The sequence below is a fragment of the Monomorium pharaonis genome, chromosome 8, assembly GCF_013373865.1.
Source record: "Monomorium pharaonis isolate MP-MQ-018 chromosome 8, ASM1337386v2, whole genome shotgun sequence".
Taxonomy (NCBI): Eukaryota; Metazoa; Arthropoda; class Insecta; order Hymenoptera; family Formicidae; genus Monomorium; species Monomorium pharaonis.
Window position 1 is genome coordinate 9,393,359 of NC_050474.1, and position 16,461 is coordinate 9,409,819.

The 16,461-nt window shown below is 33.6% G+C and overlaps 2 protein-coding genes across 7 annotated transcripts in view; one reads left to right on the forward strand and one right to left on the reverse strand.

Moving 5' to 3' along the window:
- The window catches only part of LOC105835097 (alpha-(1,3)-fucosyltransferase 10), a 113,034-nt gene that overhangs the window by 95,567 nt on the left and 1,006 nt on the right, over nucleotides 1–16,461 (reverse strand). For both annotated transcript variants that reach the window (XM_036290968.1, XM_036290967.1), the window contains exons 3-4: nucleotides 16,324–16,451; nucleotides 41–260 (exon numbers count right to left, since the gene is read on the reverse strand). In XM_036290968.1, coding sequence (XP_036146861.1) covers nucleotides 41–260; nucleotides 16,324–16,451 — 348 coding nt within the window. The remainder of the gene's footprint in view (nucleotides 1–40; nucleotides 261–16,323; nucleotides 16,452–16,461) is intronic.
- Nucleotides 1–16,461, forward strand: part of LOC118646968 — a 42,323-nt gene that overhangs the window by 3,981 nt on the left and 21,881 nt on the right. For 2 of the 5 annotated variants that reach the window (XM_036290971.1, XM_036290973.1), the window contains one exon: nucleotides 7,935–8,122. The exons of the other annotated variants lie outside the window; for them this stretch is intronic. Coding sequence is in view for 1 of the 2 variants with exons in the window: in XM_036290973.1 (XP_036146866.1) it covers nucleotides 7,935–7,964 (30 nt within the window). In the remaining variant the exon portion in view is untranslated. Of the gene's footprint in view, nucleotides 1–7,934; nucleotides 8,123–16,461 lie in introns of those variants that run through there. 5 annotated transcript variants of the gene reach the window in all.

Sequence of the window (16,461 nt, forward strand, 5' to 3'; positions counted from 1 at the left end):
ACTAAAAAAATGATTCCTGTTTGTTACAGTTTTTGTTTACCTATTAATTCTTCTAAACCAGATAAATCAAGAAGCGTGAGTGGTACATTACTAAATCTGCTAAATGTCGAGGAGTAATTAAAAAGATTGAGTGCCTCCTCGTGAACAAGTATAGGATTATTCCTGGGAGATTCCTCGTGAAGTAACCCCCACGATATGGCACCACTCCTCCAACTAGGTAAATCATGGATGCGTAGATCACTTCCATAAAACAGAATGCTCTGCAAAAGTTGTGCGTAAGACATTTAAACACACTCCAAATCAATTTTAAATTCGTAAGCAATGTAACTTAACTTTGACCTTAGGCTGTTACATCGAGTGGCCTTCACTTGGACACAGTACAATTAGACACAGTGCAAATTGACACGGTGCAAATGGACACAAAATAATGTACACGTTTCAAATGGACACGGTTCATTTCGACACAGGAATTTTAGACACAGTAATTTTGTACACAGGAAAAATAAATTCTAAACAAATTACAATTTGGACACGATAAAAATGTACACCGTGCAATTGGACACGTAAAATTTGTACACTGCAAAGTTGTACACCGCAAATTTGTATACCGCAAACTTGTACACCACAAAGTTTTGCGTGGAAAGTCGCAAACCCATGTGGTACAGAGAACGGTTTATACACACACACGCACGCACGCACACACATGCGGAGAAGATGCAAGGTCTTCCGGCCCCCCTCCCGCATCTACCCCGTCGAAGTCGCTAACCCATGTTGTACATTGCAAACAAAGTAAAGTTTATATGTATTAGTAGATTTCCAATACAATATACACGGTGTACAACTTTGCGGTGTACGAATTGTTGTGAGCGTTTGCTCGTTTCGGGAATTCTTTCCCGTAAGTAGTTGGGATTCATCCTGCCTTAGGGGTTAAGACCCGAAGGGTGAAGGTTCGGCTCGATGTATGAGAAAAGAAACACTCCTTACTTGCTTTTTCGTTGTCTTTATTTCCTTTGCTTGGCGCTTACAGTCAGCTGTGAGGGTGTCAAGTATCACTCGCGATAAGGTTTGTAGTACGCGACGTAGCTCGGACGTTGTTGTTACTCTCCGCTCGATCACGGCGTGGTCGCGCTTATATGCGATGATTTCTGGCGCAATTTTGGAGGCCAGTGACCGAGCGTCGGTAGCTTCCGCGAGGCTAAGCGTTTCGTCATCGGAACGCGGTAGCCTTACGGTTTAATTGTGCAACGCAGGGCCTATTTCTAGGGCAATACGGAACTGCTTCCAAGCGCGATGTTGTAATATCACGGAAGTTACTTAGGACTTTCGTGAGCGCGGCGGATTCTTGTGCGTCTTTCGAAAAAAACGCTTCTTGCAACGTCTTTCGAAAGATGCGTTTGGCAATTGTGATATATGTACGGTTGTAATCGGCTTACAACAAAATTTTACGTGTCCAATTGCACGGTGTACATTTTTATCGTGTCCAAATTATAATTTGTTCAGAATTTATTTTTCCTGTGTACAAAATTACATCTAAAATTTCTGTGTCGAAATGAACCGTGTCCATTTGAAACGTGTACATTATTTTGTGTCCATTTGCACCGTGTCCATTTGCACTGTGTCCAATTGTACTGTGTCCAAGTGAACCACTCCCGTTACATCGTGTCATCATGACCTGGACTGATGATTTATTAATAAAATAGGTAATTATGAGGCTATCTTCGATTTCAATGTTCTTTACATATGTTATCAAGATCATCATCCTGAGTAATGTTAAGGTTTCAGCACTCGGTGTTTATTAAAAAGTTATTAAGGAGGGCGTCTACATTAGGAGGCCAAAATTAAGCACTTTTTTATAATTTTTTTCTAATGAAACTAAGCAATGAATCTTTTTGCAATTTTTATCACTTATTATGCATGTCTTTAGGTACTCAAAACTATTTTTATTACAAAATTTTACATATTTAATTATAAGTTGTAAGCAAAAATGCAAAACTGCTTTGAAAAATTCCTTCCACATTGCGTGCATGATAACATCCACTAGAATCGGCTGAAAGGAAAAAACCAAAGTTTTTTGTAAAGTTTATGAGTATAGCTTCTGTGTAAACTTAAAATATAAATTAAAAGTCATGTAAAAAAAAGTTATTAGTCAAAAATTTTTTACAAAAAACCAATTTTTTTTCAAAGCGTCATTTTATAAATTTTTTATAATAAATGTATGACTTTCTTAGATTCACTTAAAAGCTATGCTCATAAACTTTACAAAAAACTTCGATTTTTTCCTTTCATCTGTTTTTATGAATTTTATCTGAATGTTATGCACGCGGTGTGGGAAGAATTTTTTAAGGCAATTGTGCATTTTTGCTTACAACTTATAATTAAATAAGTAAAATTTTGTAATAAAAATTGTTTTGAGTACCTAAAAACATGCACAATAAGTGAAAAAAATCGCAAAAAGATTCTGTTGTGAGTGAGACAGAATCGCTCCAACTATATATTATTATTGTAGAATATTAAAATAATTATATTAATAAAAGAACGTCTTAAACACTCTTGGAGGAAGTGTCATCTAAGTGTATTATCGCGCGAGGTATCAAGTGACACTTCGCGCAAGGCTAATCTCGGCCATCATACCGGTCAACGCACCGATCGAGACTTGGAATCCCACCGATCTCAGCTTAGCAACGATCACGCCACATTTTTTGTGAAAATGCTAAAATTGCAATTTGGCGGTCTGTTGCTAAGCCCGCGAATATTTCCCGCGCGCTGGATGCGCGCGGCCATAATCGTATCGAGGGCCTATTGCCCCTCCAACTGACACTTTCCGTGAACTATATAAACAACTGCCGATTGATGGGCAGCGGGGACCAGTTATTAATCATTCACGCTAATACGCGTGTCATGTGTGTTACTACTACTCTGGGTCACACAGACCTCAGTATGTAGAGACTCAGATATATTTCATACTACAAAGCGACGAAGCGTCAGGCGAGCTATCAAGTTCTCGCCGAATCTTATCGACATACACATTCAACACGACGCGGCATCACCGACGACCGCACGCGTTTAAGAGTCAATCTGTACATTATTACAGAATAAACAACGCTTTTAATACAAAGACGAGAGTGTCGTTACTTTTGGCCCTCGCAGTACTTCCTCCGCGAGTTCTAACTCCTCGGGCAGACACGATCCCAAAATTATCCTTGTTGCACCGAAAGGTACAACAATTCATTGCTTAATTTCATTTTTTTTAAATCATAAAAAGTGCTTAATTTTGACCCCCTAATATAAACGCCTCTCTTAACACGGAGTTTTCACAAATTTTTTGTAATTTTTAACGTTAAAATTGCCCAGGGTACACACACACATACACACACGGGGAAGTGCAAAGAGTGGAGGTCTTCGGCCCCCCTCCCGCACCTACCCGTCGCTAGGGTGCCCCAGGTAGAAGTGTGCAAAAGTACGTTGCGTACTTTGTTGAGGGTAAATGTCCTTATAGAAATGGAATGTAGAAATATTTTTAGGGAGGGACAACGCTTCAATAATAAGTTATAAGCTTCGCCCTTCTCCTACATCCCTGCATTAATTTTTATAAAGCACGCATTTTTGTGTGCTTTAAAATGAAAAAATCTATTAATTTATGCGTGCTTTATAAAAATTAATGCGAGGATGTAGGGGGAGAGCAAAGACCTGTCCTTGCACCCTGCCCACGCGTTCTCTGCACCACATGGGTTTGCGACTTTGCATAAAAGATTAGGATAATAATAAATTAATAGACTTTCCATTTTAAAACACACATTTATGCGTGCTTTATTTTAAGAATAAATTTATTATTTATTGGGGCTAGGTCCTCTTTGTTAAGATTTATTCACATTTTCTTTATAAGATTCAGATTAGGACAATAATAACACAGGCACACAAAAAAATAGTGGTTGGTCCTGCGGACTAGACTAGTCAATCCTTATTGTATTTTGACCCGCTGAATCCGAATCCAAGGTCAGAATTGCAAAGTTAGCTCGCATTTTCTAACCTCAAAAAAAATTTTTTTTTTAATGTTGGTCCGGCAAACCAAACTAGTCAATCCTTATGTATTTTGACCCGCTGAATCAGAATCCAAGATCAGAATTTCCGAATTGGCTCATTTTTTCCTAACTTCAAAAAAAATTTTTTTTTATGTTGGTCCGGCGGACCAGAATAGTCTATTTTTATGTATTTTGACCTACTAAATCCAAATTTAAGGTCAAAATTGCTTAATTAGCCGGACCAAGATTAAAAAAAATTTTTTTTTTTTAGATTAGGAAGAAGTGAGCCAATGCAGCAATTCTGACATTGAATTTGGATTTAGCGGGTCAAAATACATAAAGACTACTCTGGTCCGCCGGACCAACATTAAAAAAAAATTTTTTTTTGAGGTTAGAAAAAAATGACCTAATTCGGAAATTCTGATTTTGGATTCGGATTCAACGGGTCAAAATACATAAGAATTGACTAGTCTGGTTCGCCGGACCAACATTTTAAAAAAGATTTTTTTTTGAGGTTAGTAAATGCAAGCTAACTTTGCAATTCTGACCTTGGATTCAGCGGGTCGAAATACATAAGAATTGACTAGTCTAGTCCGCCGGACTAACCACTTTTTTGTGTGCCTGTGTAATTAGGTTTAGAGTAATAATAAATTAATAAATTTTTTTATTTTAAAGCACGCAAAAATGCGAGCTTTATAAAAATTAATGCGGGGCTGTAGGAAAGAGGCAAAGCCCTTCCCTTGTACCCCGCCTACGCGTTTTTTGTATCACATAGGTTTTTTGCATCACATAGGTTTGCTTTAAGTAAAGCAGAGATATCATGTAACTTTTTAAGAAAAACTTGCCTCTCCCTAAAAACATTTCTACATTTCATTTCTATAGTAGTTTTGTTAATTGGTAATAAAAAAAATTAATTTTTCGTACCACTAGCTATTATAAACATTTACCTTGTTGAGAAATAATTATGTCAGTTAAGTTGTAATTTATTATCAACCAGGGCATCCCTAACAACAGGGTGGGTGCGGAAGGGAAGCCGAAGGCTTCCGCTTGCATCCCCCTCCCGCGCGCGCGCGTGTGTGTATGTGTGTAGCCACAACAAAGATTGAGTGTTTTTTACAAATAATTCGTGAAAACTTTCCATGTTAATAACTTTTTAATAAATACTGAACGCGGCCTAAAACCTTCACAACATTACTTAGAATAATGACCTTGATAACATATGTAAAGGACATTGAAATCGGAGATGGTTCCGTATAACTACATAATTATTATAAAATATCTTTCGGTATGCTTGGAAAAGCATGTTTGAAAGTAAATTTGTGGCCCCAAAATTAAGAAAGTTATAATTTTAAAAAATTGATTAAAAAAATTTTGTTTTTAACTCTTTCCCTAATAAAAATAATTAAATATTTTTTATAATTAGAGTATATTTTTCTATATTTGATCTTTATTTCAGAATTTTTTCATAAATGTTGAACACTTAGTTTTTAAAATGCAGCTCATCGAAAATTATGTTGAGTCACACAATGCGACAGTCTCGTTCGAAATAAAAGATGTGATAGCCTAAGGTTAAACTCACTTTAACTTCTGCTTTCTATTTTGCCCACTTTTAAAGTCCAGTTATACAATTTAATTTAACCGAAGTTTAACTATGTCCAGTAGATAAATTTGTTTATATAAAATAAATTCTCCTATTGGACAGTGTTAATTAAACTTTAGTTAAACTAACAATAAGTTGTGGAACTGGGCCTAAAGCGTTATTTACATGAAGCGACATTTATTTATTTTTGAACAAGCGTCTTAACTTGTTAGCAAATTCGCTAATAAAAACGCCTATTTTTTATTCACAACTCCCTGATGAAAATATTTTATTAAAAATCTCTTAATTGACTCATTTCATTAACCCTCTGTCCACACACTATATTTTTCTCCCAATTCCTACACACATGGGTTACGTCGTTAACCCACAATTTTGGTTGACTGATATCTTCAGATGTATTTAATAAATTTTGACTTCTTTTTCTTAATCAAAAGTAAAAAATCTCAGAATTATGGTCTTGATTAAAAAATCAAAGATATTGTCGTGCCCTTTTGTGCACGTCGGGATCCGTCCTCCGTTAGGAGCCCCTCTGCACCGCTGGTCTTTTAAATGTTGATGGATTATTGTAGATAATGTCGCGGTTGTTTTCTTTCACAGTCACTCTGTTTCACTAGGTGCTGCGCTCCAGGGGCTGGGGTGTTAATGAAGCACTTATAAAGTTCGTATGTCAAACACTTTTATTTTACAGAGTAACAAAGTCCACGCGATAGATTACAGTAGTACGAGACCGAATTATGACTAACTGAATTGACTGAATTAACTGTGCCCGCCTTGTCGTTGGGCTTTCCCTTTTTATTTTCGTTTTCTGGGTTACGATGCATCTTTGCCGATCAACGTTCCTGCTACTCGGCAAGGCTGCTGCGTCTGAATTCCGATTATCCGGTTCTAATTGGGTCGTTGCATTCTTCTCCTCATTGTCGCGCTCGGCGTTGCGCGATTTTTTCTTTGCTACATTTTATATTTCGCCGAATGCTTAATCGCGGTCTACATATATCGGTTACGAGGTCGGATGGAGAAATCCGGCCCGTAACAATATTTAAAAAATATATTTTTTGAAAAAAATAAACAAAAAATTTTTGTAAAAATTGCTTTTTTCAAACGCCCGTATTTATAAAAAAAAAGCTAAAGTAATTAAAATGGTAATCAATAAAAACGTGAAAAGTTGTATTTTAAGGATCTAAATCAGTTTTCGATTCTGTTCAAAAAATTACTTATTTTGTGATGTGAATTTGGTAAAAAATGAATGTAGGGTAATTGTTTAGAATTATGGCTTTTCCCAATTTTGAAGTTTTTTGCAGGTTTCTTTGTAAAAATCTTTGTTGTGACTTCGATAGTGATAATCAATCGAAAGAACCCGAAAAATATGTAACTTACTAATTTTTTTGTCCATTTTGATAAATACGCACAAGTAAGGCCTATACGAGAAATCAATTAAAAAGTAGTAGATCTTATGTATTTTTGCTCCCTGAATCCAAAACTGTTGTTAGAATTAGGGGGTCGCTTGTATTTTCTAAGATATCGTCATGAAAATAACAAAAAATGGTAAATATTGCGTTTAACGAAGAACACACACACACACACATACACGCATACGCGCGCGCGCACGCACGCACGCACGCATGTACGCACGCACACACACACACAATATATTCTCAGAAAACACGTGGTCGGGGGAAGCGGAGGCTCCCTCCGTAATTTTTCAATAAATAACTCAACCAATTTTATGTCGTTATTTGGTTAATGCAAAAACATTGGAAACGAACAGCGTAGATATTGTTTAACGTGGAAAGTCGCAAACGCATGTGGTACAGTATAAGCGTGGACGTCGTTTACTTTACGTTCAAATTTATTAATATTACAGTAAGAATGCCGAATGGGTTTGCTTCGTGTAGAAAGTCAATAAAAGGGCAAAAACCAATAAAAATGCTGAACTCAAGTATTCAATTTTTCAATTAAATTTGATTAAATGACGTCTACACTTGTATTGTACCACATGGGTTTGCAATTTTCCACGCGAAACAACATAAACGCTGTTCGTTTCCAATGTTTTCGCATTATTCAAATAGCGACATAAAATTGGTTAAGTTAGATTAAAAAAAAATTACGAAAAGGGGTTAATTCGATCGGTTACGGCTAAATTGAGCAATATGATTGGTCGAAATCTTACAGTTACAATTACGGAAATGTATATGCAATAGCCTTAACTCTAATCCACACATACATTTTCGATCCTCCTACTTCTGATATTTTCGGAACACTAACAACACCCAAAGAGGAATAAATAGAGCACAATTCTAACTTTTTTCTCCTTCCAGTTCCAGGATCCCCCTGCTAAATACTTTTAAGTAGGGGCATTTCAAAATAGGTCTGGATTATTGTAACCTAGTGAGTAGGCAGAAGGTTAAATTCATTGGTTAAAATCCATTAAAATTGATTAAAACTAATTTCATTCATTAAAATTTATTAAACTGTTTCATTGTTATTTAACAAAAATATATATTTTATTAATTTTAATGAATCTTAAAAAACCTTAATAAATTTTAATGAATTTTAACGAATCTTAATAAATTTAAATGAAAAATGTCAATTGAGAAAGATATTCAATAAAATGTTTTAGTAATATAATTCCATCAGGGTAGCGTCTACAATTTTAAAGTCGTAACATCTAATAATTGCTGTAACAAAGTTGAACATGTCCAACTTCACTGAATTTGTCAAATAAATAGTATTGGCGTAAAAAATCGCTCCGCTACAATACTGAGCAATTTTTTATGCTTGTTATTAATGTAAAAGTAGACAATATATAAATTATAACTGATCAAATATAACCAGAAATTATTTAAAAAGATATCTATTTTAATACAAAAACAAATTGAATACACTTTATTTTTCTACATAATCTTCTACTTTATTTACACATTTTTCCCAATGGATAGACAACTTTTTGATTTCGTCTTCAAAAAAAGACATAGGGCATATCTTAAGCCAGTTGCGGACAAACACCTCCACGCTCTTGTCATCATCGAATCAATGTCCTCCCAATTCTTCCTTTAATGGCCCAAACATGTGACACTCACATGGGAATAAGTTTGGACTATAATAATACAGGGATATTAGACTCAGAAACCACTGTTTGAAAAAAAAATTGTAACAGGCTCTCTAAGAGTTTAAAAAATTTTAGTCCGAAAAATTCATAACTTTTAGCACAAAACTAATTGTTATTTAAAAAGATGCTTTTATTGCAACGTTACTCTACACCGTAGAGCCATCATACATTACCTTCCAAGGATGCGTTTTACTCCTTAAAAGTTATGCTTCCATGTGCACTTGAAAGCTAAGTAGAAATTTCTTTATTAAATTGTTTAAAAACGGCTTCAAACAGGAAGGTTCATTTTTTTCGTAAACAAATGAAAGAGCTACTTTTGTATTTTCATTATGTTGAAAAACCAAATCGGTCATTAAATTACTGCTTTTTCTGCATTAAAAAAAATATTTTATTCTGTTTATTAGGACCGGAAATAATGCTTTTTTGTTTTAAATTTAAATCACTGTGACGTTTGTTAATAATATTAAAAGATAATATTACTTTACGAGCTTAAAATAAAGAGTCAATTTCTCGATTTTTTTCCAAAATAAATAAATAAATTGAAAATCGGTTTTAAATATTGATAGTGCATCTCTTAAAGTGCATAAAACATTTTTTTATTTATATTTACGAAACAAAATAGCGGCACATCAACACTTGCGCGTAACTTTAATTTTTTCGGGGTACTTTCATGACGTTTTCTGCTTCAGATTTTCACTTAAGACAAAAATTCAAAAAAAATGTAAAACATATGATAATAGCTAGTAAACGACGTAGGTTTTTAAAAAAATATTAATTTTTGTAAAAATAGCAAAAAAAACTTCAGAAAAATCGACCAAAAAACGTTTATAAAATTGATAAATTTTAATTTCTCGAAAAAATCTTACGTGGTTTACTAATTAATGTCTTTTTTAAGCTACAGTTAAAATTTTAAATCGGATAAACATTTTGAAGAATACGGCCAGCTCAAAAAATGTAGTTTTTAGAAAAACGCGTTTAAAGTATTAAGTACACAGGCACAAAAAAAAATGATTGGTCCGGCGGACTAGACTAGTCAATCCTTATGTATTTTGACCCGCTGAATCCGAATCCAAGGTCAGAATTGCAAAGTTAGCTCGCATTTCCTAACCTCAAAAAAAATTTTTTTTAATGTTGATCCGGCGAACCAGACTAGACAATTCTTATATATTTTGACCCGCTAAAACCAAACCCAATGTTAAAATTGCAAAGTTAGCTCGCATTTCCTAACCTCAAAAAAAATTTTTTTTTTAATATTGGTCCGGCGGACCAGACTAGTCAATTCTTCTGTATTTTGACCCGCTGAAACCGAATCCAATGTCAGAATTGCAAACTTAGTTCGCATTTCCTAACCTCAAAAAAAATTTTTTTTTTAATGTTGGTTCGGCCAACCAGACTAGTCTATCTTTATGTATTTTAAACCGTTGAATTCAAATCCAAGGTCAGAATTGCTGAATTGGCTTATTTTTTCCTAACTTCAAAAAAATTTTTTTTTTTATAACGTTGATTCGACGGACCAGAATAATCTATTTTTATGTATTTTGACCCGCTGAATCCAAATTTAATGTCAGAATTGCTGCATTGGCTCATTTTTTTCTAACCTCAAAAAAATTTTTTTTTTAATCCTAATCCGGCGGACCAGACTAGTCTATTTTTATGATTTTGACCCGCTGAATCCAAATTCAAGGTCAGAATTGCTAAAATGGCTCATTTTTGTCTAACCTCAAAAAACACCCAGATAGCCAGTATAATATAATAAAGATACTAGCATCTTGTTACGCATTTATGTCGTTCCTTGTGCTGTTGTTTGCTAGCATTCAATGTCGGAAATAAAATTCTTTGCACGTTTCAAACATTATGCTAGCATTACTTAAGATCCCAGTAAACACATTTTATAGCGGCAATATAACATGGAAGTTACAAGTAATTTAACATTGTTATTCTTGTGATATGTAGGTGCTATATGACATAGAAATAACCTGTTACGTAATATTTGTTATACGCAAGTGATATAGCTGTTATACATCGTTTTAGCGTTACAGTTATTCAACAAAAATTGTACAATCGTAACATAACACGTTCGTATCAATGTTATTACGGAACAATGCGTCGTAGTTGACTCAGAAATCAGATAACATTATAACATCCTGAATGATAGATCTATTTGTTAATAAAAAAAATTATTATAAAAATGTTTTCGCAAATAACGGTTTGTCTACAATTACTGCGCACAAAAAATGCACAAAATCTAAATTCATCATGTGCTGAACAAAAACAGAATAAAAATGTATACTATTCAATTTTTCTTAGAATTACGATCTATATAGTTAACCATCTAATTAATCATTTGAACGCTTCAAAGATTAGTGCTAAATAGATCGTAATTTCCATCAAATTATTAAGGTTATGGAAAAAGATAAATTTAACAATGAAATTAACAGATAAATAAATTAATGCTATTTATTTTTATAAAAAATAATATAGTTGCGTCAGTTTATAACATATAGGTATATGTAGACAATAAAAAGTACCCATATCGATGAGTCAAATTGGCGTAGCAGGTAGAGTACAAGGTTCGTCACCCTTAGGTCCCGGGTTCAAACCTAGCAGCGGCAAGTAAAAATAAAATAAAAAATAACAATTTAAATTTAATTAATTAATAAAAATTTATTCTAAATTTGCTAGTATGCGCTGTTGATAAAAATAATTTTAAAAAAATGAAATTTTTATTTTATTTTATTTTTCCTCGTAACTATTGTGTAACAGTTAGATAACATGTCATTATAACATGTTATATTGCTGAGTCGGAAATTGTAACTTACATGTAAGTTACGTTTAATTTCAGAGTAACGTAACCTGTTATATTTGGTTACATTGCTGTTACACTGAAAAAAAAGCGGTACACCTAAAATTTGTCAAAAAATCACTAAACTTCTAATAACGATAACTCCGCGAGTATTAAAGATAGAAAGGTTTCTAAAAAAAGAAATTAAAGCTTCAAATGTCTACTTTAAGAATCGATTTAGTAAAATTTTGCGTAATAATTTTTTTTTAAATGGCGTATGACAAAGCGAGAACATGCAAAATTGAAAAATATTGGTCCGAGTTTGCGACGATCCATGGCAAGAGGCAAATGTCGCGACTTAATGGGATAAAAAGCATGCGATAGTACAGAGTCTCCCCTTCTAAATGCTTTTTTACTCGTTTCGATACGATGATTTTTCGCTGAGATATGCTCATTTAAATAAAAAAGCAGTTTTTTACTTTAAATGCGCAAAAAAAAGCGTAAAAAAACGCTTAATTTTAATATTTGTTTCAACAAAATTTGTCATCAGTTGCTTTCGTAAATAAAACATAAAAGTTTCAATCTTCCTCTACACCACACAGCTAAATTTCAGCTCTTAATATTATTAATAAACATCACAGCAATTTAAAACAAAAAATGCATTATTTCCGGTCTTAATAAACATGAAATAATTTTTTTTTAATATAGAAAAATAGCAGTAATCAAATGACCAAATTTGTTTTTCAATATAATGAAAATACAAGCAGCTGTTTTATTGAGTGGCACTTGTTTGCCCACGTAAATACTGACCACGTCAATATTGGCCATGATATCGATTGACCACGGGGTGAATTGGCCACGTCAATATTGGCCACGCGTCAATATTGGACACGTCAATATTGCCCACGTCAATAATGGCCACGTCAATAATGGCCATGTCATTATTGCCCACGCGTCAATATTGCCCACGCGTCATTATTGACCACGCGTCAATATTGCCCACGCGTCAACATTAATCAATTTTTTTTTGTTTAACGTGGAAACTCGCTAACCTATGTGGTGCAAAGGAATGCTTTGCGCGCGCGCACACACACGCACGCACGCACGCACGCACGCACACACACACACGGGGTGGTGCAAGGGAAGCCTCCGGTCCCCCTCCCGTACCCACTCCGTCCAAGTCGCAAACCCATGTACAGTAGTGACGTGGCCAATAGTGACGCGTATGCAACAATAACGCGTGGCCAATATTGACGCGTGGCCAATAATGACGCGTAGGCAATAATGACGCGTGGGCAATAATGACGCATGGTCAATATTGACGCGTGTGCAATATTGACGCGTGACCAATATTGATGTGGCCATTATTGACGTGGTCAATAATGACGCGTGGTCAATATTGACGTGGTCAATAATGACGCGTAGTCAATATTGACGCGTGGCCATTATTGACGTGGGCAATATTGACGTGTCCAATATTGACGTGGCCAATATTAACGTGGCCAATCGAGACTGTAGCCAATATTCACGTGGGCAAACGGAACGCTCCCGTTTTATTTGTTTATGAGAAGAAATAAACCTTCCTGTTTGGAGCGCTTTTTCAACAATTTAATATATAATTTTACTTAGCAAGCTCACTTTCAAGTGCACATAGAAGCATAATAAACTCTTAAGAAATAAAACGTACCCTCGCAAGATAATGCATGATGGCTCCACGCTGTGGAGTAACGTTGCAAAAAAAGCGTCTTTTTAAATGACAATTAGCATTGTACTAGAAGTTAAAAATTTTTCGGGCTAAAATTTTCAGGACTTTTAGAAAATAGTAAACGCTGCTATTTAAGTCCTATTACAAGATATCACTTGTTTATTAAGTATTAACAAAAAAGGCAAATTTTAGCTATTTTTAATTTTTTTCTCCTTAAAAATAAATTAATTGCAACCTTCGACAGCTCATTTAATAGATATTTTTAATATCTATAAGCTCATATTTTTTGTTTTTCGCTAACAATAACGAATTTTTTTTTATTGCAAAAAAACAAATTTTCACTTTCTTTCATTGTTTACACAATGATTCCCAACTTTTCTCAAGTTGCATTTTTGTTTATATGTTCGTATAATTTTTCCAAATAAGAATCTGCAATAAAAGTGCCTCTTACAATTTTTTCTCGAAAAACTCTAATATCCCGGTACTGTAAGGAGGGTGCTCCAATGCCATCCAATGCATTTTTTTTCAATTTTTGTGAAGTCAATGTAGCTGTATAAAATCGTACATTGTCATGAAGAAGTTCTCAAATCAGCATGTACCGTCTTTTCCATCAATATGCAAATTCTGTTTCAACATTCCAAATAAAATTCCATGATATTGTAGAAACAATTTCCGCAATTGTCAAACATCGATTGCCTTCAATAAGCTCGTGAACAGTCCGAATGTTTTCGTCCGTTACGCTGATTCGCGGCTGTCGTTTATAACTGCCATTTTTTACTTCACAGCCACTTAAAAAATTTCTGGCCCACTCATACATTTGAATCTTTGAAAGGGTTTTTTCACCAAACGGTACTTTCAATCGCCTTAAAATTTGAGTTAGTTTTTCGCCCTCTTAGGGGAGCGGGGGGCGAAAACTCGATGAGAATGCTCTGTGCAACTGACAGGTCAACCTACTACTGTCATGATGCCACTAATTAAAAAAGTTATGGTGCGAGGGCAATTAATGTTCCTCTTCACTCCAGACACCCCTATTCACAATGACTCGAGGTTACGCACTGCTCATTTCACTTTACAAGAGGCAATATGAAAATTCCTGATTATATTTGATCCACCCTTGTATATAATTGTACAAAGGATTACACATAAATATATATTATGTACTACGTATATAATTTTATATCATTTTATATAATCTTATACAATTTTATATAATTTTATATAATTAGATATAATCATATATAAAAAATTCTTTAGTGTATAGATGTTTCATCGGTCTCGCTGCGCATATACCTATTGATCAGGTTTGATTATAAAAATTATTCATATTGTATCAACCACTAGACGCAGCTTAAAAATTGTAAACGCTAGTGAATAAAAAATACTAAAGTGCTGACATCTTTGTAAGGTTTAACAATGTGTAAATGGTTTAAAATCAGCAAATTTTATCAATCAAAAAAAAAATTTGCTCTGGAAGAGCGACGAGATAAAAGACGTCAACAACAAGTGTTAAAAATTCCTTGAATGATAAAGAGAATTAGGAAAAGATAAAAAATAAACTGAGTTTAAAATTAAGCTACATTAATTAGTGCAAGTATACTTACAAGGGGACCTTACGGGTCATGGGTTATCGATTTTTTTCATACTTATAGGATTTGAAGATTAGTACCCGGACTTCAATTTCCTAAAGCAGTACGATGCGCTTCTCAAAAATACTCGAGAAAATCGATTTTGAAGATTTCCGATATCTTTAAGTACAGAAAATTTTGACGTATTGTTAGAGCAGCTCGTAGCCAAGCGCACAGAGCTCTAGTTTCGTAAGCGCGCAGTTGCTGGTTCGATTCTCGCTTGTCCCAATTTTTTTTTAATAAGTCAATGCAGTTTTTTTTTTAATTGTATATCTTAACATTTATCAAATCAAAATGCTAATTAATTATTAAATATTTATTTGTTATTTTTTAAATAAAAATTAACATCCCTTTATTTTTATTTAACGGTAAAGTACGAATAACACAGCATCTGCTCTCTCGGAACCCTTACTTCTCTCATTTTTTGCAAAGCTGTTCTTTGTTCACGACTAGATGCAAAAGAATGGGGATCGACTAGGATCGACTTACAATAAACTCGACTTGTAAACTCCGACTAACGTGTTAAAGATACAGTGTAAAATGTAAGCGATAAAATAACTGAATATTATTTGTACATATTATTTTTGCATTTAACAATAAGACGTTTTCCATTTTTGTACCAAATTTTAATTTATTATAAATATTCGCATTTTCAAGCAAGTGGCAATTAAAAATAAAAAGTTGTTAATTTTTATTTAAAAAATAACGAATAAATATTTAATAATTAATTAGCATTTCAATTTGATAAATTTTAAGATATAGAATTTAAAAAAAACTCCATTGACTTATTAAAAAAAAATTGGGGGCAGAGCAAGAATCGAACCAGCGACTTCGCGCTTACTAAACTAGAGCTCTGTGCGCTCGACTACGAGTGGCTCTGACGATAGGTCAAAATTTTCTGTACTTAAAGATATCGGAAATCTTCAAAATCGATTTTCTCGAGTATTTTTGAGAAGCGCATCGTACTGCTTTAGGAAATTGATGTCCGGGTACTGATCTTTAAATCTTATAAGTATGAAAAAAATCGATGACCCATGACCCGTAAGGTCCCCTTGTTAGACTGCATAAGGCGTAATCTACAATGAAGACGTAAGCTTTAAGCCGTAAGAAATTGACTAATCACAATCAAGTATTTTTATAAAAATCGACTGTAATTGGTCAATTTCTTATGACTTAAAGCTTAAATCTTCATTGTAGACTACACCTAAAACACATTTATAAGTATTTTAAAAAATTATATTAAAAAATATGTAAAAATTTTAGAATTTTTTATAAATATGTAACAATAAAAAAGGATTACTACAATATATATATATATAATAATTGATATATCTCAGAAATATATTTATTATAAATATTAAATTATATATTTTATAAAATACATTTAATATAATCATTTTAATACTTATATTCTTAAAATATAAAAATATGTACAAAATATTTTATACTGCCTGAGTAGAATAATATAAGTGCAAAGAGATTATACTTTCAAGTTTATGCTACTTTCAAATGTTCTGTTGTGTGAGAAGTAGCATTTGACGTTTCCACACGTTTTTATTCGATTATTATTACCGAATGGCGTCCACCACAATATAACAGGTATATTTTCATCACCTGGATCATG